The 26,978-nt window shown below is 51.9% G+C and overlaps 3 protein-coding genes and 5 non-coding genes across 10 annotated transcripts; all 8 read right to left on the bottom strand.

The window, feature by feature from the left end:
* Positions 1-3,771: 3,771 nt before the first annotated feature.
* RPS11 (ribosomal protein S11) lies at positions 3,772-6,197 on the bottom strand. The gene is made up of 5 exons (XM_068992463.1): positions 6,137-6,197; positions 5,088-5,219; positions 4,826-4,901; positions 4,362-4,491; positions 3,772-3,959 (listed from the first exon to the last, which is right to left on the bottom strand). Exons 1-5 carry the CDS (start codon positions 6,149-6,151, stop codon positions 3,836-3,838), a joined length of 477 nt encoding a protein of 158 aa, XP_068848564.1. The 5' UTR covers positions 6,152-6,197; the 3' UTR covers positions 3,772-3,835.
* LOC138097236 (small nucleolar RNA SNORD35) lies at positions 4,604-4,690 on the bottom strand. The gene has a single exon (XR_011146442.1). It is a non-coding gene; the product is annotated as a small nucleolar RNA SNORD35 (small nucleolar RNA).
* A 5,364-nt stretch (positions 6,198-11,561) lies between the features above and the next one.
* On the bottom strand, positions 11,562-15,504 carry RPL13A (ribosomal protein L13a). 2 transcript variants are annotated; one of them, XM_068992105.1, is made up of 8 exons: positions 15,425-15,504; positions 13,947-14,019; positions 13,509-13,574; positions 13,198-13,299; positions 12,916-13,001; positions 12,677-12,736; positions 12,268-12,390; positions 11,562-12,080 (listed from the first exon to the last, which is right to left on the bottom strand). In XM_068992105.1, the coding sequence occupies exons 1-8, from the start codon at positions 15,437-15,439 to the stop codon at positions 11,994-11,996; spliced, it is 612 nt and encodes a 203-aa protein (XP_068848206.1). In that variant the 5' UTR covers positions 15,440-15,504; the 3' UTR covers positions 11,562-11,993. The 2 variants fall into 2 exon arrangements, with proteins under 2 accessions (XP_068848206.1, XP_068848208.1); XM_068992107.1 differs by lacking the exon at positions 15,425-15,504 and adding an exon at positions 15,290-15,348.
* LOC138097235 (small nucleolar RNA SNORD35) lies at positions 12,511-12,597 on the bottom strand. Its single transcript, XR_011146441.1, has one exon. It is a non-coding gene; the product is annotated as a small nucleolar RNA SNORD35 (small nucleolar RNA).
* Positions 12,806-12,876, bottom strand: LOC138097298 (small nucleolar RNA SNORD34). Its single transcript, XR_011146493.1, has one exon. It is a non-coding gene; the product is annotated as a small nucleolar RNA SNORD34 (small nucleolar RNA).
* Positions 13,075-13,159, bottom strand: LOC138097295 (small nucleolar RNA Z195/SNORD33/SNORD32 family). The gene has a single exon (XR_011146491.1). It is a non-coding gene; the product is annotated as a small nucleolar RNA Z195/SNORD33/SNORD32 family (small nucleolar RNA).
* LOC138097297 (small nucleolar RNA Z195/SNORD33/SNORD32 family) lies at positions 13,819-13,902 on the bottom strand. The gene has a single exon (XR_011146492.1). It is a non-coding gene; the product is annotated as a small nucleolar RNA Z195/SNORD33/SNORD32 family (small nucleolar RNA).
* Positions 15,505-16,516: 1,012 nt separating the features above from the next.
* Positions 16,517-26,520, bottom strand: FLT3LG (fms related receptor tyrosine kinase 3 ligand). Of its 2 annotated transcripts, none has more exons than XM_068992707.1 (8): positions 26,473-26,520; positions 26,088-26,154; positions 24,299-24,412; positions 23,379-23,432; positions 23,052-23,195; positions 22,459-22,597; positions 18,858-19,045; positions 16,517-16,723 (listed from the first exon to the last, which is right to left on the bottom strand). In XM_068992707.1, exons 2-8 carry the CDS (start codon positions 26,118-26,120, stop codon positions 16,517-16,519), a joined length of 879 nt encoding a protein of 292 aa, XP_068848808.1. In that variant the 5' UTR covers positions 26,121-26,154; positions 26,473-26,520. The 2 variants fall into 2 exon arrangements, with proteins under 2 accessions (XP_068848808.1, XP_068848809.1); XM_068992708.1 differs by having other exon boundaries at positions 22,459-22,543.
* Positions 26,521-26,978: the final 458 nt, after the last annotated feature.

Raw genomic sequence — 26,978 nt, 5'->3', positions numbered from 1 at the left:
TGCCCCTCCAGAGTTCAATAACTACAGTTAGGGCTCGGGCGAACTTTGCCCCAGTTCTGTGCTGATTTCTCCTCTGCTCCACCACCCCCGCCCCATGAATGTGCTTGTTCCCTTAGCTTAAAACTTCCCCAGTTTTGCTGCTGGCGAGACACTCCTTTGGGGAGCGTCCCTGGTGTTCCCCTTACTTGTGGCGAGTTATAGCAAAACTTCCTTTTCCTGATCTTTGGCTCAGACACCCACCAAGAGATGGATCTGGGGTAATGCTAGGGGTCAAGCCTGGCCTGTGAGAATGTGGGGATTTAACTTTTTTAAAAATTAATTCATTTGGGGATTTAACCTTAAAAGGATTCATGCACTCGGGTAAACGTGTGCGGCGCACTCAGTTTGTTCCAGGTGCCAGGGTTGCAGAGATTTTTTTCCCCCCTTTGTGGAGTTTATATTCCAGCAGTTAACAGGTTAACTAATAAGTGTGCCCGGTCATACAGGATCTGTGCAACAAATATACAAATATGTCATGACCAGGCTTTCCTGGCAATGTGGGACATTCAGGCAGGGAGGGGCACTGGGAGGGCTGGAGATTCTGCCACATGGAAAGAGGTTGGTGAGAACTAGAGGTTAAGGGGTGTGGGAAGCAGCAAGTGGAAGCCTGGGGTTAGAGGTTCTGGGCAGAGGACACAGCCAGCGCAAAGGCTCAGAGCAGGGAGCAAGTCTGGGGTGCAGGGAGGGTGGCAGGAGCAGGCAGGTAGAGGCCAAGCTCTGTGGCTGTGAGCTGTGCCCAAGAGTCATGTCTCTAGCTGCCACAGGGCTCTGAGAAGGGCAGGTGGGGACCCTCCTGATGGTCCTGGTCTCAGGGAGGCAGCAGTGAGCAGTGGCTTGAAGCGAGATTTAATTCCCTTCCCAAGAAATGAACTGGGTAGCCTAGAATCCTGGCCACCAGACCAGCAAGGGGTAGAGGCTAGAAACTATTTTTCCCTGGCTCTTTGGCCCCAGTGAAAAATGCAGTTATCACGGAGGCAGAAACTATAAAGGCAGGTACAAAGTTTATTGTTAGAGACAGAGCACAACAACAAATGTGGGGAGCGCACACACAGAAGTGGTTTGCTCTGTTAAGACCGAAGCCAGGCAGAGACGCACACCCAGACAGAGAGGGTGTGGGCGTCCCCCGTAGTGAGGAGGAGCGCGGTGAAGAGGCGGTTAAGTCGTTTATGTAGGTCAGTTCTTCCAGGTCTTTGTTTACCTTTAGCCCAATATCTGGTTCCTTTTTCCACACCTGGCCTACCCTGGGACCCTTACCGTGGGTGCGCACGCACCGCTCAGCCAAGATGGATCTCAAACTGAAGCCTTCTGAGCAAGAATCATTATGGCCTGGTGTTATCCCCTGATTTTTGGCCTCCAAGGAGCCTTTTTGCGCATGTGTAGGGTCTCCCTTGTCCCAAAAGAGGGGGAGTGAAGATCCCGTAATCCTTTATTCGAACAAGGTTTTGCCCCTCTTTGTCCTTGCCCTATTACCTTAAAGTGTTTACAAGAGACAAACACTGGCTATTTACCCTGTTTCTGTTGTTACTTCCATTTTGCCGAGCAAACGGGAGGCTGACTGTAAATTCCTCAACTGGAGCTCATTTATCTCATCTCAGGAAATGCCAACAGTTGTTAAGGATCCAGCCTGAAGCCCACATCTTTGCGCTCTGTGAAATGCAAACAGGAGGCCAGCTGTAATGTCTAACCCGGAGCCCCTCTATCTCCTGTCTCAGTCCAATGGTTAAGAATCCGCCTTCCAATGCAAGGGATACGGTTTTAAGCCCTGGTCAGTGAAGAAAGATCCAACATGCTGTGGGGCAACTACTGAGCCCACCCACTCTATAGCCCTTGCATTGTAACTAGAGAAAGGCTGCACGCTGCCACAAAGAGCCCGTTTGCCACAAGGAAGACCCAGAGCAGCCAAAACAAACAGAACTGCAGGTAATGTCCTCCTCCAGGTCATCGGAACAGAGAATTGACAGGGCCCTGGGGACTTTCTCCTTGGATTTTGTGCACTGACCATCAGGAGGTCCCCACCAGGTCAGGGCTGCACCCGACACTAGGTAGCCTGACAATGGGGTGCCAAGGAGACGCCCAGCAACCCACCGCTGGGAGGAAACAGAGGAGCGGGCCTGTTGTTGTTGTAAACACGGTGGCCCCACCCCGAACGGAAACACCTGCGGGTGGGGGCTCCTGGAGCGGCCCCAGGTCCCCCTCGGGGTCTCCGTTCCCCGTCCTGTCTCTCCGGATCTGTCTTTCCCTGGTCCCCATCGCTGCCCCCGCTCTCTGCGTCCCAGTGCCCCTCCGCGGGGTCTCCCACCCTCCAGCACCAGGTGGGGCGGGCTCGAAGGCTGAACCTCGGGGCGTGCCCCCTTCTGACCCGTCCCTGCCCCTTCCTGCCCTCTTTGATGCGGCCCCACTTCCTCTGGCAGGAACCCCCGCCCTCACCAGGCCTGGGTAAAAAGGAGCCCCCGGGCCGGTCCAGACGCAAAGTCCCCGGAGGCGGCAGCGGCGGCCCTCCTCTCCTCACGGCCCTGTCTCCCAACCCTTGTACCAGTGTGTGTCTTGGTCCCTGGTACAGGTATGGGGAGGCAGGGACCTGGGGATCCCAGCAGCACCAGGCCTCCGGGTTGGAGTTAACGGGGTAACTCCAGCACCTCTCCTAAACCTAAGCCTCCATCTCTGCCCCGTTGTGGCTCAGGTGAGGGTCTCTGCTGTCTCTCTCCTCGGCGTTTGTCTGCACCTGCTGTCTCTGTACCTGCTTCTCCGTCTGACTGGTGTCCAGCAGAGGGGTGTCTCACATCTCTGACACTCAAGGTCCCTCTTCCTTTCCCCATTTCTGTAGCAGAAAGTTTTTCCTGCTAATACCAACTGTTAAGCTCTCCCCATTTCCTGAGTTTTTACCCTTGACACTCAAGGTTGCCCCGTCTGGCTGTCAGAAATCTCTTCCCCTTCATTTGCCTTGCCCTCATTTTTCCCCATCTCCAATTTCTCCTCACCCAAAGCCACCCCATCTGGTCTGTCCTGATTCAGTCCCACCTTGAGGGACTTCCTATCCATGCAGCCGCCTGTGACCCCTCACTGCTGGCTGGCCTCGCTATGCCCTCTAGGCCATTTTCCTTACTAGGATTTTTGGGCAAAGTAGTCGCCATCATCTGATGCCTGCAGCCTAGGTACTTCCTGGGACCCTAAGCAGAGAACTTGCCCCCTCAGATGAGTTTGCTCATCTGCAAACAGGCATGGTGCTCACTTAGGAGGGTCGGCGGGATGTGCAGGGGGAAGGTGGGTGCCTTGCTTTCCCGTCAGAAGACAATCCCACCTTGAGTTCAAGACCTTCAACTCCGCCAACAGGCAGCTTTGAACCCAAGCCCACCCAACCCACCGACGCTGACACCCAGCAAAGCCAAGAGGGCGGATATTTCTTCTTCCCCCTCCCCACAGAGACCAGAAAAGGCTCAGAGTCTAGAGAACCCAGGAACCTCCACCCTCACTCACTTCCTCCCCAGAGACTTGCGGGGGGAGCTCAACACCAGGTAGAAAGGCCTCATGTGCGCAACACCAAAAGGTAACAAAGACCAAAACATCAGAGGAGGGAGCATCTTGATACAGGTTGCTTCACCCAGACGTGAGGGGAGGAGGCAGGATGTGGGCCCCATCTTTATGCCCCCAGAAGATGTAGACAAATCCCACCTTCCACACCAACCCCACTTAATTCCTGGGGACAACCCCTCCCTCTTGTAGGGGCAGACAGCCAGAGCCTTCCAGAGCCTGGGAAAATAACTTTATTGTGTTTGGGGCAGCAGGCAGAGGTCCAGTCTCAGAACTTCTGGAACTGCTTCTTGGTGCCGGCAGCCTTGGTGACCTTGAGGACATTGAAGCGCACGGTCTTGCTCAGGGGCCGGCACTCACCCACCGTGACGATGTCACCGATCTGGACGTCCCTGTGGAGGGGAGCAGGGCTGGGTTAGGGGAGGCTCTGCTCTCAGCAGGCCCTAAAGGCATCTTCATGTCTCTAGGCGGAGCCTCTCAGCTTTGGCTCCTCCAAACCCCGACCAAGCTCTTATTTCCAGTTTGACCCTCCCCCAGGTAATTACTGAGCACAAACAATGTGTAAGGCCCCAGGTTCCAGGCCATGCAGAGAATGGTCCGACCCTTCCAGGGACAGAACACCACCATCTGTCATGTCTTTTGCAGGGCACTGGAGGCTCACAAAGATGATGATACAGGACCCCTTTTCTACCGGCCCCAACAGCTGATGACCTCCACAGGGCGGCCAGGGCGTCCTGTTAACAGCCAGGTCTGGTCCCACGTCACTCACTCCTGTGCAGCCCAACCCTGCTCACCTGAAGCAGGGAGAAAGGTGCACGGACATGTTCTTGTGGCGCTTCTCGAAGCGGTTGTACTTCCGGATGTAGTGAAGGTAGTCTCGGCGGATGACGATGGTCCTCTGCATCTTCATTTTGGTCACCACGCCTGGGGGGACGGGGGGCAGTTCCTGGTCAGGCCCCACAGGGAAGGGAGCCATAGGCAGCCTGGGGCATCCGGGAAGCAGGGGGCCGCTGAGTAGGGTTCCCAGGAAGCCCTGCTTCCAGCATCAGTTGTGCCAAGTGGCCTTCTCAGCACTGCCCAGGGTGGGCGTCTGAAGACCATCGTGAAATAGACATCATTTGCCAAAAGTGTCCCCCTGGGGTCACCAGAAGTCTGCCAACCCCTTCCCCAACCCAGGACCCTGGAGCTTCAGTGTCCTCAGCCCTTCTCTCCTCAGACCCAGGAATCTGAACCCAAGCCCGCGGAGGTCCTCACTCACCAGACAGGATCCGCCCTCGAATGGAGACGTTACCCGTAAAAGGGCATTTCTTGTCAATATAGGTGCCCTCGATGGCCTAAAGGGATAAGGAGGGTTAGGGAGCCCTAAATATAGTTCCTGAAAAGAACAAGGGGCGTGGCCTCTCTAAACACACAAACTACGGTTCCCAGCAGCAGCCACTGAGATGCGGATAGGTCAACTCAGTTTGGGTACATGTGCAGGGACACAGGGGTCTCCTCCTTTCTTCTGAGGGTGCCCGTACCTCCTTTGGAGTCTTGAAGCCCAGACCAATGTTCTTGTAGTATCGGGGGAGCTTTTCTTTGCCAGTTTCTCCAAGCAGGACCCTCTTCTTATTTTGAAAGATGGTCGGTTGCTTTTGGTACGCACGTTCTGTCTATAGGGATGAGGAGGAAGCTGGTAAGACCTGAGCAGGCATCAACCTGGCCTGGAAAGCTTCACAAAATCCCAATACCATCTTGTCGAGTATTTAACTCCCTGAACTCTGGCCACCAGCGCCAAGCCCCCCAGAATTATCTTCCAAGACACTAACCCAAATATTCAGACTCAACTCTGAACCCAGGGTTACATCAGCATTTATGGTCTAAAACACCTCCTACCACCTGGAGCATTCAATCCTTAAAGCCCCAGCGATACAAAACGATGCCTCAAACACCAAAACTGTTCAGCAAAAATTATTCAAGACAGAAAGACATCCAACCAGGATGCACTCCTTAACTAACATAGGCGGCTCCAGAATTAAATACCAAACTGACGGGCTCCCTGGAGTGGCCCTTAGAAGTCAGTTCTCAAAGGATTAACCCTACAGCCTAAGGCCTCCAAAAAGCAATAAAAAGTACTCCGTAAATCTTGATTTTTAAAAAGACAACTTCAAAAATCCTTCAACCTTAAACTAAACCCCAAATGCGGAGCCTCCAACATTTAAGTCTAAATGTTAGTCGCCTAGTCGCGCCCGACTCTTTGCGACCCCATGGACTGCAGCCCACCAGGCTCTTCTGTCCATGAGATTTCCCAGGCAAGAATACTGGAGTGGGTTGCCATTTCCTTCTCCAGAGGATCTTCCTAACACAGGGATCGAACCCAGGATTCCTGCACTGCAGGCAGATTATTTACCGACCGAGCTACAAGAGAACATTTAGGAGGTGCTAGTCGAGATTAACGGCAAGACAACTGCCCTCTGCCCAAATTAACCCCTGGGAAATTAACCCCCAAATTGGAGCGCGGAGTCCCGCTCTCCAGGACTCGCCGCTGAAACCCAGACCCCGCAGTGTCGCATCGGCCCGTAGCCCATACCTGAATGTCCGCCATCTTCCCAGCTGCCTGAAAAAAAGGAAGGCCGCCGCGGCGTCCGGGTTTCCTTATCGACTGCACAAGGGTTAGAGAGGAAGTGACGACAAGGGGGCGGGGCAGACACGGTTTGGGGCGGTGCCTTGGTGAGACTGATTGGCGAACGGTCCTACCTAAGCACGCGATTCGCAGACAGAATGAAAGCCGCCATGATGTTCAAGGCAGAGGGGCGGGAAGCGGCACACTGTCTCGCGAGAGTCTTACGCCATCATTGCGCGCCAGCATGCTAGGTCACGTTGGGAAGGCGTGGCCAGCCTTAACCAGCCTATGTGATCGCGAGAGTTATCGGAAGCGGCCATGTTCCTGAGATGAGTGAGACCGCGTGGGTTTTGCGACCTCGTGTCTGTGTCCGTGCAGGAGTTGAACGGGTTGTGGTGGCGGCCATCTTTTTGCGGGGCGCGAGACCAGAAAGTGTTAGGAACATGCACGCGCTGCGAAGCGCCATCTTTGTGAGGGACGGACACTACCCATGAACTTCTGAAGTTTAATAAAAGTCGTTTTCATTTGTGGGCCGTTTCTTCCCCAGAGAGTGGTTCCGTTGAAAATTTTAATTCAATTAAAAAAAAATAAAAAGGGCTTCTGCTAATTGTTGAGCAGCACTGTCCAATAGTACTCCCTGCTATGATGCAAATACTATCTGTGCTGTCCAACACACTGGTCACTGGCACTGTAAGTGGGGTGCCTGTGACTGTGAACCTCAATTTTAAATTTTATTCGATTTAAATAGCCACACGGAGCTAGTTATCTACTGCGTTGGTCAGTGCAAGTCCAAATCCGAATATCAATTTATTATTTTACAAATTTTTGGAAAGCAAAAATCTAATAGCAATTACCATGTACGCAGAATTGTGCTAACCCACTAAGATGGCTCTGATAATTGTTCCCATTTTGCAGATGTGGAAACTGAGGCATAGTTGGGAATTTGCGAATTTAACCTGAGCAATCTGTTTCCTGCCTTCTTAATCACCTACCTTTAAAGAAATTAAAAGACGCTTGCTCCTTGGAAAAAAAGTTATGACCAACCTAGACATTGAAAAGCAGAGACATTACTTTGCCGACAAAAGTCCGTCTTGTCAAAGCTGTGGTTTTTCAAGTAGTCATGTATGGATGTGAGAGTTGGACTATAAAGAAAGATGAGCGCCAAAGAATTGATGCTTTTGAACTGTGGTGTTGGAGAAGACTCAAGAGAGTCCCTAGGACTGCAGGGAGATCCAACCAGTCCATCCTAAGGTGTTCATTTGAAGCACTGATGTAGAAGCTGAAACTTCAATACTTTGGCCACCTTATGTGAAGAGCTGTCTCATCTGAAAAGACCCTGATGCTGGGAAAGATTGATGGCAGGAGAAGGGGACTACAGAGGATGAGACGGTTGGATGGCATCACCGAATCCATGGACATGAGTTTGAGTAAACTCCGGAAGTTGGTGATGGACGGGGAGGCCTGGCGTGCTGCAGCCCATGGGGTCGCAAAGAGTTGGACACGACTGAGCGAATGAACTTAAATGAACTTTTAAAGAAGGAACACGAGTCCTTTTTACATGCACTTCGCACTTTTTGCGTACTAGGCCCCCTTCTGGCCAGTGGTGGCAACAACCCTGTGTCTTGTAACACCCTGATTTGGGCCTTGGGAGAATTCAAACTCCAGACTTTGGCTTTTTTCCTTAATTAAGTCTTGGCCTGAATTTTCCCAGCGCTCTCGCTGAGACTTCACATTCACCAAAGACCTCAAATTTAGGCTTTTGCTAGACTGTTCCAGTTCAATGTACAAAGTTGCATTGAGTTCATAATCAATATATATGACTTAAATGTATGTTTTCTTCTGCTTCGAATTGCCTTTGAATTAATAATTTTAAAAGAAATCCTGGTACATTATTATATTTGTGTGGGTGTGTTAAATGCAATTTCTTTTGCAAATAAAAGTTGGTTTCTTCAATATAAATATTTAAGTAAATATGTCACATTTAAGTAAAAAGTTAACTTCTTTAATGTAAATATTTAAAATATATCTTCTAGGAAGTCCAAAAAGAGATCCAACTCTGAGAATTTAGCTTATGATGACAGGTGCAATGAAAATCCTTGGGGAATATATAAACTATTCAGTAATTTTGTGTTAGGACAAGTGTGAGACCACCTGCAGATAAAGTTGGATCCCTACTTCCTACTTAATGCCAACGTAAATTTCTGCTGTGTAGGGGTAAAATTTAGGTAGGTTTGAGAAATGAAGCCTTGAAGAAAAGAAGCTATATATTAGAAGAAAACATGAGGGTTTGTTTTTTTTTCCACTTACAAGTCTAGTAAAGATTTTTTTAAGCACTGCATTTAGAATATACAATCTATGCTCCTAACAAACTTCTACAGGGGTCACAAAATATTCTTTTGATTTTTTTTCCAGTTAAAAAAAACGGAATTATAGTTTATTTGGAATGTTGTGTTTCAGGTGTATAGCGAAGTGATTCAATTTTGCATATATATATATATACACACATTCTTTTTCATATTTTCCATTATGGTTTATCACAAGATATTGAATATATTTCCCTGTGCTATACAGTTGATTATCCATTCTGTATATAATAGTTGACATCTGCTAATCCCAAACTCCCAATCCATCCCTCCCTCACCCCCCACCTGGCAACCACAGGTTTGTTCTCTATGAAATCTATTTCTGTTTCATAGATAAGTTCACTTGTGTTCTATTTTTAGAGTTCACATATAAGTGATGAATAGTTCATTTTTAATTGTCACTGTTTCAGTCCCTCCGGGATAGCATTAAGGAAGAGAGACTTTGTTTTAAAACCTGCTGTATCTTCCTCCCAGTGACCTTGTAGTTGTTTTATAATTTTTTTTTTTTGAAGAAAAAAGTTCTAGAGTTCTTGAATAACTTGGAAAGAATTTATATTTAGTTTTTAAAAAGGGGGAACCTGGAGTTGCTGCCTACAATATGTGCTAAACTGTGTATGAAAGTTAATGTAGAAAAAAGCCTGGAAGGAAATACATGACATTGCCCTAGTGGTTTACATCTCCAGGTGGTGAGATTAAGTATGATTTCCTGTCTGGTGTCTTAAATGCTCAATACTTTGCAAATTGCTAAGAGCAGCTGGTGAGATTTTGATGATAAGGGAAGAGCAAAGAAAAGTAATACTGTTCCACTCTGAGGGGGTGAGGGCAATTTGGAGATGTTTAGGTCCTTAGCTTCTAGGTGTTGTTGATCACAACTCAACAGTAGGAAATCCTTTTTGTACTGTGACCAAACACACTTATCTCTGTCTTACCCTCCCCTGCTTTCGTCAACTTGTCTGATTTTTAAGTCTTTAAACTCTCTCCTTTACCTTCTATAATACATTGATTTTTTAAAAATTTCTATTTAATTTCATTACTATTTTAAGGCTGCTTACAAACCACCACCATGAATTTTTTGAACTGTGGTGTGAGCAGCCTTGGTGCTCGGTAACAAACTTCAGCCAACTTAGTTATCACTTGAGGGCGTATTTCCCTGTCTCTGACAGATCTGATATTTCCTAGCATTTCACAACAGAAATGCAAACATTAGAGTACAGAAGGGCCCCCTCCTCAGTGAGCACTGAAATGCCTGTTAAGCCATTCCTCTGTGTCCGGCCCAAGGACCAGTGTGTCCAAGGTTGCTGTAGCCCAGGAGTTGAAGCTCATCTGGGACTAGAGTGCTGTTGGAGGGTGCTTTGGGCAGTTTGGTCTTCCCTGGTGGCTCAGACGGTAAAGCATCTGTCTACAGTGCGGGAGACCCATGTTTGATCCCTGAGTCAGGAAGATCCTCTGGAGAAGGAAATGGCAATCCACTCCAGTACTATTGCCTGGAAAATCCCATGGACAGAGGAGCTTGGTAGGCTACAGTCCATGGGGTCGCAGAGTCAGACACGACTGGGCGACTTCACTTCACTTCACTTTGGGCAGTTTGGGGAACGTTCCTTCTGTTGGCCCAGAGGTTCTGATTCCTTGTATTTCTCCCCCAGGAATGATTAAGGTTATGCCTGGAGATTTATCTTCTTTAATGGGGAATGATGAGCATCTCTTCACACGCTCATTAGCATTTGTGTATCTTCTTTGGTGAAAGCCGTTTTCAAATTCTGGGCCTAAGTTTTTGTTGGTTGGCTCATTGTTACTGAATTTTAAGAATTTTTCTATGTATTTGGCATTCAAGTCCTTCAAGAGACATGATTCACCAATATCTTCTCCTAGTCTGACATGTCATCTTCCAAAGTGTTTTACCAGTTGGCTTAATACTTGACTGTACTGGGTCTTGGTTCCCATTCATGGGATTTTAGATCTTTATTTGCAGCAGGTGGGATCTAGTTCCTTGACTAGGGATGGAACCCACAGGCCTTCTGCATTCAGAGTAGTCTTAGCCACTGGACCACCACGCAAGTCCCAATGTTGCGTGTCTTTTGAAGTGGCAAGTTTTACATTTTTAAGCCAGAATTAAGTGGTTTGGGCAACCTATCGTGCTGCTCTAACATAGTGTCAGAAGATTTAAACTCTAGGATTTTCAGTTGGTTCTGGAGGTGGCTCTGTTGGAGAGCAGGAGCCCCCAGGAGGAGCAGGGACACCACCCATTTGCAAAATGATCCTGAGAAAACTTGAGCCACTGTCTTGGACATTTTGGAGACTAAGCAGGATAGAATGGCAGTGTGGAAGTTATCACCTGCTCAGTGAACCCACACACACCAAGTACTGCCCACCAGTCTCAAAGGGCAGCAGGAATCTAGCTTTCCTCCCGGTACAGATGGATGTACCTTGGTCAAGCCAGACCCCTCTGGGTGTCATCAGCGCTGACACCACTGACTGCACAGAACCTAAGGTGGGGCAGGGGGCCCCACCTGGGTGTTGAGAGGTGACCAAGGGCTAGGTACCTTGATCCTTTCAGGGACTCATCCTGGCAGAACAGGTCTAGTTTTAATCTTAAAAAAAAGAAAAACTCACTTCTCTAATACCTCATCACCTATTTCTGCATTACAGCCTAACGTGGTACAGCCTGACAAGCCCACATGCCCCAGTGAAGGACTGATTTTAGGGAAGAGTGGCCAATTCCATACTTTGCAGCTGAATTAGGAAGACAATTTTATGTAAAATGGGCAGCACCTGGCTCTACAGGCCATAAATACCCACAAACCCACAGGCATCTCAAAGTCCTTGGCATGGAAAATCTCTACCAAGGTCAACTCTTCCATGAAAGGCAGTCAGTTTCTGATCCACCTGTGTAAAGAGCACAGCCAGTCTTATTCTCCAAGTTCCCCGACAGCCGAGAGCCTTGCTCCCCTGGGCCTGCCTCTACAGCAGACACACACTGCAAAGACGCCACATTTCTTTAAAAAAATAATTTATTGGTTTTGGATCACAAAATATAAGGAAGACGTAAGGGCGATGCCTGTGACCCCTTGGCTGAAACTTCTCTTCCAGAGACACTTTTTGGGCATTCTCTCACACCCTAACAGCTGCAGAGTATAGTATCCGACCACGTGGGAAGCATGAACAGACTCCCTTAAGTCATGCGAATCCCTTCCAATAGTCTTCCAGCTCACTTCTGCCAATATTGCAACTGGACTGGTTGTTCCAACTGTTCGTCTTAAAAGTCTCACGAACAAAGAGGCTGCAGACCAGCGATGCCTGCACAGCCCCTGGACCTGCCTACACTGACTAATGCCCCTCGGCTATACCCCGTCTGCCTGTGGCACCTGCATGGCAGCCCCTGGGGGCCCCCACATCCTAGGGTGGCGATGGAGGAAGGGCAGGCCAGGCCAAGCATGAAGAATAAACAGTCAATTTTATTTGGCTCAGACTAGGAATCCGTGAGTCTTGAGGACCTCTGTGAATTTGCCAATTTTCTTCTCGATGTTCTTTTCGGCCTGCTTCCGTAGCCTCTGTGGGGCCAAGATGACAGATGGTGGTCAGTGGCTGCTCCCAGGGACTGTCCTCATCCCAGGGACCCAGTCCCACTCCCCATACCCACAGTGGGCCTCAGGCAGACTTCCAAAGGCCTAACAAACAGGTGAGAGTTGCCAGCTGCCCGGGGATGTGGCGCCCCTCCAGTACCAATCCCACCCTCACCATGAGCTGCTTCTTTTTCCGGTAGTGGATCTTGGCTTTCTCCTTTCTCTTCTCCTCCAGGGTGGCTGTTACTGCCTGGTACTTCCAGCCAACCTCATGAGCCAGGCGCCCTAGGTAAGCAAACTAGAGAGGAGGGAGAAGAAACGAAGCTGTTAGAAAAGGAGGCCAGGGTGACTAGGGGAGGGGCGTTAACATCCTGTCCTAGAGCCTTCCAGCTAGTCAGGGAAGCCATGCTCCCCGTTCCTCCTGGCATCAGCTGAGCCATTGGCGTTTTCGGCACTGCCCACAGTGGCATCCGCAGACCATCGTGAGAAAAAACCATCATCTGCCAGTCCTAGGGCCCTCAGCACACCCTCCCAGGAAACCTGAGAATCCCAAGGGTATCACTCAGCAAGATCTGGAGGCTCACCTTGCGAGTAGGCTTCAGACGCACAACCTTGAGGGCAGCAGGAACCACCATTCGCTTTTTCTGTTAGAGAAGGAGAGGGGCTTAGAGACCTGGAGTGAGGGACAGACAGGGAAGAAGGCTGGCTGGGGCAGGCGTCTCAGCCGGTGCTCTTTTCACAGGGATCAAACAATGTAGGTAATTGCAGAACATCACCGACGCCAGCCACAGGGATACTGTCGAGGGCACTGCGTCCTGCTCACCTTGTCATAGGGTGGTGGGATCCCATCAAACACCTTGAGGCGCTCCAGAGCAGCCTGGCCCCGCTTGGTCTTGTGGGGCAGCATGCCTGTGGACAGAGGACAGCAGGCCTGCTCAGTGGGGCACGTGGGGACTAGCTGCCCACCCAGGCAGGCAGACAGGTGGCCTCAGATGGTAGTGCATGTGGCGTCATCTCACGGTTGGGAAACTCGAACACGAGTGGGAGAAGTCTTCATCACTGGCTACCTGCCTCTCAGCACCTGCAGTCCCTGGGCCCAGCTCACCTCGCACTGTCCGCCAGAAGATGCGGCTGGGGGCTCGGAAGTGGTAGGGGCCACGGGAGGGGTTGGTGTTCATCCGCTTGCGGAGAAAGGCCAGGTATTTCACTGGGAAGAAGGGAGAGCGTGTAAGGCCTCATAGTCCCTAGCCAGGCAGCAACTCCTTCCAACGCCAAGACCTCACTTCTGAGGGCCTGCTAGGGAACTCAAAACTTGCATCTCCCACCACTGAGGGGGCGGTCTGCTTTCCAAGTCTGTGAAGCCTGAGCCCCACACAGGTCCACCCTCCCCAACCCTCCTCCCAGGCCCTAACTCACATTTATTTCTGTAGAAATTGCCAGAAATGTTGATGCCCTCACAGCGCACAACCACAACCTTCCGGCCTAGAGGGAATGGAAAATGGAACAATCAAGGAGGGCAAAAGTCAGGAAGCCAGGTGCCCAGTTATTGGCCAGAAAGGAGACCCCAGCCCTAAAACTGGCCCCTGTGCACAAACACACCAGAAGACACCAGAATCTCCTGCCCCAAGTCACAGAGGGCTAACTGGTGGAGCTGGTCTCATGCTAAAGTTCAATTTGTGACACGTTTTGAATTCAGAGCCCCTGACCCAGGAGGGGAGGATGCTGGCAGGTCTCAGAGCGGTGCATGGGGTTGATCTCACGGTCGTGAGACTCAAACGAAAGATGGTGATTTTTGCTCATCACTGACCTGTGAGCTCATGTCTGGTGGGAGCTCTGGGCAGTGGGCAGACTTACCCAGAAGCACCTGCTTGGCCACAATGGCCGCCAGGCGGCCCAGGAGATGGCCTCGGCCATCGAGCACCAAGACCTGTTGGAGACAGGTTGAAGAGCTCAGAAGGGCTCAGAGGCACCCACAACTTTCACTGCCCACCTCAACCAATTACTCCCCTCCATTAGTTCACCTACCTCCCAGAATGCCTGCTAACCAGATATCAGACCCAAAACTAGAACTTAAGGCTCACTTTAGAGATGGCCAAGAAAGCAAATGACTGACTCACAATATCAGCGAGCGGCTAAGACACAAAATAAACCAATCCCTCACATTTCAGCTGCTTCAAGGGCAGGCATCTTTATGCTCAGATTATGTTCCATGGTCAGAGAATAAGTTACAATCTGAATCAACACTGATCACCCAGTTGGAGGAACCGGTAATCTGAACGCACCCTGTAGAACCTGGCCAGAATCTGATCCTGTTCTGATCTCAAAAGTAGCTTTCTAGTGTGAGTATCAAAGCAAACAGGTTCAGAGCCAGTGAAGCTAGGTACGGTAGTCAAAAACCCAAGCTTGCTCTGGTACTGACTAGCTCTGCATCCTTAGGCAAGCTTTAATGGCTCAAGTACTAATCTAATCCTTCGCTTCTTTTCAGAAGTTCCAGCTCTTACAAAGTGTGTGTTATGTGAACGCAGAGACCCATGTTCAGAGAACTCTACCACTTCGCTGGGTTCAAACTTAATTTTCCCTCCTGAACCATACACTCCATCACATGTTCACCCCTTCCAGAACCACTCCCTCCCTGTATCAGGAATAGGTTACACAAGGAGTCAGAGAAGAGTCAGTGGTAAGCTTCTACCTTCCTTGAGGGCCTCTAGCTGGTTAAGCAATTACGACTGTCTCAAGGATCTGGAACATTTCATTCAGTCCAGTTGCTAGCACTAGCACTTTTAGACTCCATCTAACCACAAAGCACAGCAATTTGTGCCTGCCCCATATGCAACAGATCGCCCAACCTACAGCAAAGGTTTCGTGCCAAATTACCCCCAGTTGCAGGGGAACCTTGATGCACATTTTCACGTGGCCGAAGCAACCGGCGCCTGGGCAGGGCGGAAATACCCTCCATTTTGGCCTACCCCCGGCTTCTCACCGTCCCCAGGTGGCGCAGCCGCCTTCAGCGTGCTTTCCCATTGCTGGGGGCACACCGGTTTAATTCCGCCAAGATCTAGATAAATGAGGCCTAATTTTAAAATAACTGTTGTGTAGGAAGCCCCGATGACCGCCCCTCGAGAGAAAAATGATGCCGCATTTTTAGCCAGCCCAGAGAACAAAAACTGCCTTATATTCCCGTTTTGGATTTCTCTTACCCCGAAAGCTTTCTGCTTTGCTCAGTTATCGTCCTTAAGTTCCACAGCACACTTACGAGAGAAAAGTGGTCCAACCCCGGTCCGGCCTGGACCCCACCCGGCCCCACGCCGCCCCGGCCCGCGCGGAGCCTGTACCTGCCCCTCCGCCATCTTCGGCAGCCGCCTGGGAAAGAAGGAACCCTAGGCGCAGGGTTTCTTATCCCTTGAAACAGGGGCGGAAGAAGTGACGCAACACGGCCGCTTTCTGTCTTCTCATTGGCCAGAGTGTCAGGCGCGTGCGCAGAAATTCCCCACTGGGAGGCGGGTCATCTTCTGACTGTCCAATCAGTATCGTTCCCATCGAGCCTAGGCGGCCATGGCTGAGCCGGGCGAGATCACGTGGGGTAGGGGGCGGTGCTCTTCAGCCTCCGCTGCAGTATTCTTGAGGGGCTGGTAAGCCTCGCGTGAGTTGCCCGCTGCTTGCTGATGGGTGGGGCCAGGAAATTCTGGAGGAGAGGCGGTTACCCCCTGAAGCGATGTCGCGCTGCAGGGCACGTGGTGGCCTGCAGGGGGCCAGGAGGGCTGGCCCTTCAGCGCTCCGCCAAGGCTTAGAGATGTGAATTCCAGTGCCTGTCTTGACTTGTGATCTGACTAAATCCCTAGCCGTGTATGGGCTTCAGTGTCCCCACCTGGTAAACAGGTGGAGATAGTCTTCCGCTTGAGAGCTGACGAATGAAAGAATGACTTCTAGATGCCCGAGTGTTCCCCAAAGGAGCTACTCACTTTCTGGATTTTCTGGATAAAGTCTTTGCCTTGAAAGTGTCCCTTGACTGGGATGCCGTCCCCCCACCTCCGCCTCCACACCCCGTTTTCTAAAATCTGGCTTGAGTCCTTCCCTTTAGAGAACCTCCCTGATATCGCTCAGGCTGGCTCAGGTACCGCCTGGGGGATCCCACAGTGCCTACGCCACCTCCATTAGAGCGTGTGTAATCGGGTACTGGGGCTCTCTGGGGCCGACGTCTTCTCCCGTCTGGACCAGGAATCCTGAGAGGGCGGGGCTGGTTCCGATTCACGTCTGGGTCCCAGCATTGCCCTCTTCTGGCCCTGGGCCCCAGGAGGACTCAGAAAATAGGTATTGAATGAAACATTGTATTAACTGAAAAACCAAACCCGAACCCAAACGGCCCCATACACACACCGTGTCCCATCCACAGACAAACCTGGCCAGAGCTGGTAGAATATGATGATTTATATACAATTTCCTGGGGACAAGGGCTTTGTACAAAGGGGGGAAGGGAGAGCCGATGGTGGGTGCTGGCGTTGCCTCCATCCCGGGGGAACAGTGACAGGAGCAGTGTGGCCAAAGAAAGGACCAGGTTCTAGCTGACTTCCTCCAAGTTCCGACTCTGTGTCCGCTGGCAGGTGACTGCTCTCTGTCGGCCTCAGTGTTCTCCGCTGTAAAAGGGGATGATAGATGACTCACTGGGCTGTTTGAGGTTCCGTGGACAGAGGAGGGGAAAGTAGGAAGCTCAGGGTACAAGCTCAAGAACAGACTCAATGCTCAAAAACAACTCCATTCACCGTGAGCACTCACTATGTGTTTGGGCATTGCTGTCAAAGAAAACTTCGCGCAATGATGAACACGTTTTAGATCTGTGCTTTCCAAGATAGCCCTTGAGACCAGCCCCAGTTGAAAACTGGGCATTCCTATTGTGACCAGTAAAACTGAGGAACTTAGTTTTTCATTTCATCTAATTTAAGCTTCAACTAATAGTGTGGTTATTGGGAGCGTGGGAAAACAGGGTATGAAAAGGGACAAGGATAAGAGGACAATTTCTCAATCAAAAATTGTATCTCAAAAACAAAAAGTAATAAAAAGTACTGTCCAAAACAAATGCCGAAATGAAAAAAATCATTGAATTCAGAAACTGTTCCTTGATCCAATTATTGGAAAACTTCTGTAGGTTTCAAAGAACTTGAGTATAGGAATCTACTTATGCAACTGTAAGTTTCATGGAATCTTAATATAGATCGAGTATTTCTAATAAAAGTTTCTCATATGAATTGAGATGTGCTGTGAGCATCACATTACACATTGATTGGATTCTGAAAACTTGGTATGGAAACAAGAATGTAAAAATATCTCAAAATATCTCAATAATTTTTAAAGTATTGATTGCACGTTGAGATGACAAGATTTTGGATACACAGGGTGAAGTAACATAAATTCTTTAAGGTAACCTGTTTGTTTTTAAAAGATGCACTGGCACAATGTGGTAAATCAGCTATACTTCAATTAAAAATTTAAAAAAATATGCAGCTACTAGAAAATTTAAAGTCACATGTGTGGCTTGTATTCTGTTTCCTATGGACAGTAAGTATTGCTCTAGGGGGTTTTTCGTGGTCCTTTCACTTAACCTCCTGACAACTCTAGCGTAAAGGATGATTATGAGTCTCTTGTACAGATAAGGAAACTAAGGCAGAGGAGTGAAAGGCACAGATGCTGGAATCAGAGGGCCCAGAGTCCAGTCTTGGCTGTCACTCAGGAGCTGTGTGACTTTCAGCAAATGATTTACCTCTCTGAGCCTCGGTTTCCGCCAAGGGGAAATGGGGAATATAACGGCCACCAGTTTCTCAATTAAGTGAATTAATTTGTAGAAAGCTTCAGCACAAGGCCGGAGGCACTGAGGCACTCAACAGGTGAGTGATTGCTGCCAAATGTTTCCTTTGGGCGCTTGAGGAACCCATAGGCCCCTCCCTGCCTTTCTCCTTCAGGGTACCACCTACAACCCCGAAACCAGTTCCCAGGTTCGCCTAAGGGGCTTCTTGCTTCCCCGGGGTAGGAAGTCCCAGCTTCCCTTCCTTACCTTTGAGGTAAGGAAGATGTTACCTCAAACATCTTCCAGTGCCATTTTTTTTTTCACCCCACCCCCAGACTGGACAAAGTTGCTAGAATAACCTGAGCTTTTTCATACCTGGAGGACTTTGCAGAGCCTGCTCCTGGAGGCGGCTCTCTCCTGGCTTGCAGACTCCTATATCCAAATAGCTCCCTGCCTGCTGAGCTTCACTGTCTTTCCCGAATGCCTAGTGCTAGACTGTCCCTCCTCCTCCCAGGTTCCCCACTGGGCCAGACCCAGCGTCCTCTGCCCGAGCCCCTCCCCTTCCCTGCTCGCCCCCCGGCCCCCGACCCCACCAAGTCTGTCACTCTCCAGCCCCGTCCCTCCTGACCCCTGACTCTGCCTGTCCCCTCCTCTCCACCCCGTGGTCCTGTCCCGGCCCCTGCTCAGACCTTGTCCTCTCTCCCTGGACCCTCACCCAGCCTCCAGTCTGTCTTCTCAGTCTGTCCCCCTCCATGGTCCCAGAGGGGTTCCCTTACATCCAGAGCTAACCGCTGCTTCCCTGCTCCCACTCTGTCACCCCCCACCCCCATGGCCCCCACATCAACACCAAGTCCAGGGTCCTCCAGTAGCCGCAGGAGCAGAGGATCCTGGGGATGGGAGGGGCAGGGTACCGTGTCGCCCATGGAATCCGCCACCTCTGGTCAGCCCCTGGACCCTCTCCACCCGCTCTGCGCACCCCGCTGGCTCACCCTCTCCCCAGGGTAGGGTGTCCTCCGTCTCCTCCTCCACTGGCACAGGCACCAGGCAGCGGCCAGCAGCAGGAGGGCCACCGGCAGCAGCAGCAGCAGCAAGAGGAGCAGAAGAGGGGACTGAGGGGCCGGTAGGGACGTGGCTCCCAAGGCCCCAGGACTCCTTGGGGGCAGCAGAGTGGAGGAGTCTGCCAGGAGAGAGGTCAGGTGACTGAGAAGTAGGGCCAGGCCAGGGAAGGGAAAAAAAGGCCTGCCTGGTGCTGGCTGTGTGACCTCGGGGAGGGGGTGGGGGTAGGCTGTGCACTTCTCTGGGCCTCAGTCGCCTCATCCATAAAGTGATTATAATTATTATACCAACTTCATAAGGTTGTCACAAAGATTAAATGAGGGAATATACAGAAAGTGCTTAGAACAGTGCCTAGCACGTAGTAAGGTTGCATTTTATTGATTTTTTTTTTAAAGTCACTAATAGGACTTCCTTGGTGGTCCAGTGGTTAAGAATCCACCTGCCAATGCAGGGGACATGGGTTTCATCCCTGGCTTGGGAAGATTCCACATGCCACAGGGCAACTAAGCCCCTGGGTACAACTGCTTGACCCATGCGATAAAGCCCATGGTCCAAAACAAGAGAAATCACTGCAATGAGAAGCCTGCACGCCAAAACTAGAGAGTACCCCACAACGAGGGCAGCAACGAAAACCCAGCGCAGCCAAAAATATATTAAAAAAATAGTCACTAATAACTTTTTAAAATTGGTATGCTTGTTTACTTGTTTAACCAGACCCTATAAATTTTTTAAAAATATTTTAATTTATTATTTACTTTTATTTATTTGTTTATTGACTGGGTGGCATTTGGGATCTTACTTCTCCAGCCAGGGATCAAACTTGTTCTGCTTGCATTGGAAGCTCGGAGTCTTAACCACTGGACTGCCAGGGAAGTCCCAATAATTCTTTATTTCAAATATATCATTTTACTTGTTTTGGCCTTGAGGCATATTAATTCCCTGACCAGACCAGGGATTGAAACTAGGCCCCCAGCAGTGGAGGGGCAGAGTCCTAATCACTGGACCACCAGGAAATTTCCTGCATTTTATAATTGGACAAACATGTGTCTAGTGCTTACCTATTGATTTATATATTCATTTTCTTCCCCTAGTAGTCTGTGAGCTCCAGGAGGGTGACAGGAGACATTGCCAGAACCTAGTACTTCTTATTGTTGTTGTTTAGTCACTAAGTCCTGTCCGAGTCTTTGCAACCCCAAGGACTGTAGCCCACCAGGCGCCTCTGTCCATGGGGTTTCCCAGGCAAGAATACCGGAGTGGGTTGCCATTTCCTTCTCCATGCACCAGGGATCAAACCCCAAATCTCCTGCATCGGCAGGCAGATTCTTTAAGGCTGAGCCATCAGGGAAGCCTAAGTAGTTTAATTTACATAAGTTAAATATCTGAGTGAACGGACAGATAATAGAACAATGAAAGATACACTGTATAAAGCCATGATGGCTCACAAGGCCCCACTTGAGCTGGCCCCCTTTATTCCCTCTGTACCCTCACTCCACACCTTTTCCCCTTTGCTTACTTGGCCTCAGCCACTCGGGCTCCCTCTTGATTCCTTAAACAGGGAGGCAGGTTTCTGCCTCAGGACCTTTGCACTACCTGTTCCCCTGTTTGCAACTTTTGGTGACTTTCCAGCCGACCACTTCAAGCCATGATTCCACCACCCTGTTTTAACGTGCCTGCATAGGACTCATTACACTCAGTCACTTTCCTGTTTATTTATATGTTTACATGCTTATCATGTCTCCCTGATCAGCAGGTTAGCGCCCCATGGACACAAACTTGGTCTTGTTCTGTGCTGTGTCTCCAATGCCAAGCATCAGGGAAATGGTTAGTAAAACTTAGTTGAAAAGGAAAAAAAAAATGGATGATTAGTGATGCATGTAAATATGAACAGCAAACAGTGGGTAAGTGGTTAAGAATTCACCTTAACATGCAGAGGATGCTGGTTCCATCCCTGGTCAGGGAACTAAGATCTCACACGTCAAGGGACAACTAAGCCTGCACACCAACCGAAAGCCCATGTACTGCAATGAAGACCCAGTGCAGCCACACACACACACACACAACTTTTTTTTAAAAAGGAGTACTTCCCTGGTGGTGCGATAGATAAGAATCTGTCCGCTAATGCAGGTTCAGTATATGCTGCAGGGCAACCAAGTCTGTGTGCCAAGACTACTGAAGCCCTCCGGCCTAGAGTCTGTGCTCCTCAACAAGAGAAGCCACCACAATGAGACGCTCACACACCGCAAGGAAGAGGAGCTCCCGCTTGCAGCAACCAGAGGAAGCCTGCGCACAGCAACAAAGACCCAGAGCAGCCAAAAGTAAATAAATAAAATTATTTTTTAAAGGGCTCTTTGTGATTGAAATAATTATCTTAAAAATTATAAAACTATGAGAATTAAATTCAACAGCATTACTGGTTGCCAGGGGATAGAGGTGGGAGTTTGGGGATGGGGATCAAGTTACACAAACTCAGGGATTTCCCTGGCAGTCCGGTCCAGTGGTTCAGATTCCTAGCCCCTATTGCAGGAGGCACGGGTCCCATCCCTGGGTGAGGAACTAAGATCCTACAAGCCGTGTGGTACAGCCGGGAAAAAAAAATTTTTTTTTTCATACGATGCAATCCTAATTCCTAGTACCTCAGAATGTGACCTTATCTGGAGATCAGGTCTTCAAAGATGTAATCAAGTTAAAATGAGATGGTTAGTGGTGGCCCTAATCCAATATGACTGGTGTCCTTATAAGAAGGAGAGATCTAGACATAGAGATACGCATGGGGGAGAGCACCACGAGCATGAAATTGGCCCTTGACAAGCCAAGGGAGACAACCGGAACAGATCCTTCCCTCACAGCCCTCAGAAGGAGCCAGTCCTGCTGACTCCTCAGTTATAAGAGGATGCGCTTCTGCACTTTAAATCACCTGGTTGGTGGTACCTTGTTACAGCAGCTAATACACACTACTTACTACATACACATGCGTGCCTGCAGTTATGCATACATAACTGATAAACTCTGAATAAACTCTGTGGATTGCACTCATGTCAATTTCTTGTGCTGTAATTAACATTACCAAGCAAAATGTACCACTGGGGAGGCTGGGTAAAGGGTGTCCAGGACTTTCCTGTACGTTTCCTTGCCCCTTTCTGTGAATCTGTAATTATTCCAATGTAAAAAAGTGTTAAAAATAAACCCACCTATAACATACTAAAAAATAACAAACATTAAGAATCCTGAAAAAAAAGTTAATTTACCTTTTTTTTTTTTAACCTTTTAAAACAGGTCTATAAGAAATTTTACACTCAAACATGTGACTCTCATTCTGTTTCTATGGGATAGAGTTGCCTCAGAGAAACAGGCAAGGCTGGTTATTCCCTTCTCAGAGACAAGTAAACTGAGGCCCAGAGAGGGATGAGCTTGAGCTTGGGGAAACAGGCCCAAAGTCACACAGCCTATGGGAGCCCTGAGTGGAATGGGTGAGGGATTGTAAAGTGGGAGAGGAGTGGGTGGGGCAGTGGGCTTGGGGGTGGTGGGAGGCTTTACCCGGCTGACACTGCAGTTCCAGGCACCGGGAGAAATTCCGGTGTGTGATCCAGGGCTTCAAGGCCTCCAGCTGCTGGGAAGTGTCCTGCAGGAGGTGGGAGATGTTGGCCTGGACGAAGCGAAGACAGCTGGGAAGGGGCTGGGGGCAGGGGAGGGAGACGTCACCACGGCATCACCCCCAGCGTCACCTCAGGTCAAGGGTGAGGCCTGGGTCTCGTGGAGAGTCTGGACCCTTGCTCCTCCTGGTTGCTAGCAACCGGGCCCAGTCAGACCTGGATCAGGAGGGTCCCCTGATTTAGGGTCCCCTCCTTCTCCCTGTTGCTAGGGGTAAGAACCCTTTAGCAACATCCTTCAACAGGGCCTGAGAAATGAGTAGAATTGATGCCTTTGGCCCTTACCCCTAGGTATCCTCCAGTACTTAGAGAAGTGTCACTTCCCACACTGGGCCCCAGCAGGTCTGAGGTTCCAGCTCCACCTCCCTCAGGATGCTCCCAGTCAAGGGGAAACCTCCAGTAAGGCCTAGCAGACCTTTGCTGCCAATCCCTAGGAAAGCATCAGGCTCTCTGCACTTGTCCCCCAAGTTCAGGGCTGACCTGGAAGGCACACGAGGTGACAAAGTGTATCTCGGTGTTGACATCCTCCAGCAGTTTTTCCATCTCCGACCCAGCCACGGTCTTGAGCCGTCCCATCCAGCGCTGGGCCAGGACCAGACGCCAGAACGCCCCGCAGAGCTTGTCCTGGGGGGAGACCACCCAGGCTCTGGGTCCCGCGGGTGGGCGGAGGGGGCTGGGGGCCAGGATTCCTGGGTCCCGAGGGAGGGGGTGGCCTGGTGGGCACACTAGCCTGGCCCCTAAGGGGGCGGTGAATCTTGAATTTCTCCTTCCCACCTCCATCCTGGGCCCCTCCCGTCTGTGACTCACGTCCTGCAGGTTGGAGGCAACAGTGACGGGGTAATCTTGAAGCAGGTACTTGGACTGCGGGAGAAAACGGGGTCAGGCCTGCGCAGACAGGAGGAAACAAACTATGGGGACCCAGAGGGAGGGGGCGGGGACCCAGAGAGAGGGGGCGGGGACCCAGAGAGAAGGGGCGGGGACCCAGAGAGAAGGGGCGGGGACCCAGAGAGAAGGGGCGGGGACCCAGAGTGAGGGGGTGGAGACCCAGAGAGAAGGGGCGGGAACCCAGAGAGAAGGGGCGGGGACCTAGAGTGAGGGGGCGGGGACCCAGAGAGAAGGGGCGGGGACCTAGAGTGAGGGGGGTGGAGACCCAGAGAGAGAGGGTGGGGACCCAGAGAGAGGGGGCGGGGACCCAGAGAGAGGGGGCGGAGACCCAGAGAGAGAGGGGGCGGGGACCCAGAGAGAGAGAGAGGGGGCGGGGACCCAGAGTGAGGGGGTGGAGACCCAGAGTGAGGGGGTGGAGACCCAGAGAGAGGGGGCGGGGACCCAGAGAGAGGGGGCGGAGACCCAGAGAGAGAGGGGGCGGAGACCCAGAGAGAGGGGGCCGGGACCCAGAGTGAGGGGGCGGGAACCCAGAGAAGGGGGGCGGAGACCCAGAGAGAGCGGGCGGGGACTCAGAGAGAGGGGGCGGAGACCCAGAGAGAGGGGGCGGGGACCCAGAGTGAGGGGGCGGGGACCCAGAGAGAAGGGGGCAGGGACCCAGGGTGGGGAGATGGGGACCCAGAGAAAGGGGGACAGAGACCCATAGCGAAGGGGGCAAGGATGGGGGGACGGACGACGGAAGGGAACCCAGAGGGAAGAGGCAGGGGGCCACAGAAACTCTTGACAGGGGGAAGTCAGACCCAGAGACAGCACCTCCGGCTCGGATTGGGAACAGGGACGCTCACCAGCTTGCCGATCTTGATGGCAAAGGTGGAGGAGATGGGGCTGTGGCGGAAGGAGCAGTCGGGGGTCCCTTGGAGGCCAGGGCTGAGCAGTAACAGCAGCAGCAGAAGGGAGGTCTGCGGGCGGGGTAGGGCGGGGGCTCCATGGACTCCACACACGACCCCGTCCCTCGTGGAGGCTGCCCCCGGCAGCCCCCTGTTCTCTCTTCCCTCTTTCCCCTTTCCAGCTTTCCCACTTCTCAGCTCCTCCGCTTGGCTCCTGTGTGCCCACCTCCGACCATCTTTCCCTGTATCTCTCTGCCTCTGGACACGTGCTAACCAGTTTTCGCCCTCCTCTGCCCGCTCTGTCTCACCTCCCATCTCCGCACCTCAGCCCATCTCTCTCCACTTCTGCTCACCTCTGCCCAGGATTTTCTCATCTTTGCCCATTCCTCTGTCTTTTCATGCTCATCTCTCTTGTTTTTCCCTAGATCTGAGTCCTATCTTCCCCATTTGCTCCCACCTCCCTGTTTCTTTCCCCAACCCCTGTCCATCTCGCTTACCTCTGTCCACGTCCCCCCACCTGTGTCAATTTCCCCTACTCATGTCCATCTCCTCATCTCCTCCACCCCTGTCCATCTCCCCACCCTGTCCATCTCCCCCACCTCTGTCCGTCTCCCCAACCCCTGTCCGTCTCCTCACCTCTGTCCGTCTCCTCACCTCTGTCCATCTCCTCACCTCTGTCCATCTCCCCACCTCTGCCCGTCTCCACCACCCTGTCCGTCTCCCCACCTCTGTCCGTCTTCCCCACCTCTGTCCGTCTCCCCACCTCTGCCCGTCTCCCCCACCCTGTCCGTCTCCCCCACCTCTGTCCGTCTCCCCAACCCGTCCGTCTCCTCACCTCTGCCCGTCTCCCCACCCTGTCCATCTCCCCACCTCTGTCCGTCTTCCCCACCTCTGTCCGTCTCCCCCACCCTGTCCGTCTCCCCCACTTCTGTCCGTCTCCCCCACCCTGTCCGTCTCCCCCACCCTGTCCGTCTCCTCACCTCTGTCCATCTCCCCACCTCTGTCCATCTCCCCACCTCTGCCCGTCTTCCCCACCTCTGTCCGTCTCCCCACCCCTGTCCGTCTCCCCACCTCTGTCCGTCTCCCCACCTCTGTCCGTCTCCCCACCCCTGTCCGTCTTCCCCACCTCTGTCCATCTCCCCACCTCTGTCCGTCTCCCCACCCTGTCCGTCTTCCCCACCTCTGTCCATCTCCCCACCTCTGTCCGTCTCCCCCACCTCTGTCCATCTCCCCACCTCTGCCCGTCTCCCCCACCCTGTCCGTCTCCCCCACCCCTGTCCGTCTCCCCACCTCTGCCCATCTCCCCCACCCTGTCCGTCTCCCCCACCCTGTCCGTCTCCCCCACCCTGTCCATCTCCCCACCTCTGTCCGTCTCCCCACCTCTGTCCGTCTCCTCACCTCTGTCCATCTCCTCACCTCTGTCCGTCTCCCCCACCCTGTCCGTCTCCTCACCTCTGTCCGTCTCCCCCACCTCTGCCCGTCTTCCCCACCCTGTCCGTCTCCCCCACCCCTGTCCGTCTCCCCACCCCTGTGCATTTCCCCTACCCCTGTCAATCTCTCTCACCTCTGTCCATCTGCTCACTTCTGACCACCCCAATTCTGTCCATCTCCCTCTGAATTCTGTCCATCTCCTCCCACCTCTGTTCATCTCCCCACTCGTGTCCACCCTAACTCTGTCCACCTCCCCTCTCAGCTCTGTCCATCTTGACACTGCCATTCCCCCACCTTAACCCCTAGGGATACGCACAGTTGGGCTCCAGGCTGGCGCCAGCACTATCATTTCTGCCGGGGGCCCTTCATGCCTGTGGCCGGATCTTGGAAGGGACAGAAGAGCGAGTCTCGGACCCCCACACCCCAGCCCCTTCCTTGCCCGCCCCTTCACCTCCCCGCCCCTCCCTCGGTCCTTTGATGTGGCTAAGTTTCCGCCTCCTACTCTATAGGGCTTCCTGCGTGAAGCACAGTTACAGTGAAAACTCCTCATCTCCCCTTCTAAGAACCCCGACGTCCGGTGCCCGCAACTCTGCGCAGGCCAGGGACCCAGGAACCCGACCCCCCGCCGTCTGCGCTCAGCCCCAGGAGGGGGACCCCGGCCCCGCCCTTCGGGGACCCGGAGTCCATTTCTCCTCACGCACCAGGCTTGCCCCAGCTGGGTGTGGAAGGGGCCACGCCGGGTGACAGCCAGAGATCGAAAGTGAAAGGAAATTTTGGGGGGAGAGTGAGCTGGGGTGGATCGGGCTGGTGCACGGGGCGCCACCTGGTGGTGACAGGTGGCAGATGTCGCCGCAGTGGGCGCTTTAGCGGGACTTAGGCTCAAGGGGTCTGACCTTGGATTGGTAGCCCGAGTGGGACACAGTGAATGTGGCTCGGGGGCTCCAACGGGGATCTGTCTCCGGCTAGAATTAACGCAGCTCGGGCAAGGAGGAGATCACCCTGAGCCCTTCACCTTTGCCTTGAAACCCCACCCCCACTCTCCAACCCCCGTCTCCTTCCACAGGGAGTGACAGCTCCATCCTTCCAGGTGTTCGGGCCCAAAGCCTTGGAGGGGACCTGAGACTCCGTCTGCCTCTCACTGCCCACTGACAGTCCAGTCCATCAGCAAGTTTGTTGGCTGATCATCAAAGTGTGTTCAGAATCCCAC

This window comes from Capricornis sumatraensis, chromosome 20 (genome assembly GCF_032405125.1).
Source record: "Capricornis sumatraensis isolate serow.1 chromosome 20, serow.2, whole genome shotgun sequence".
Lineage (NCBI taxonomy): Eukaryota > Metazoa > Chordata > Mammalia > Artiodactyla > Bovidae > Capricornis > Capricornis sumatraensis.
Note: the sequence above shows the minus strand (reverse complement) of the source record. Positions and strands in the feature narration are given on the sequence as shown.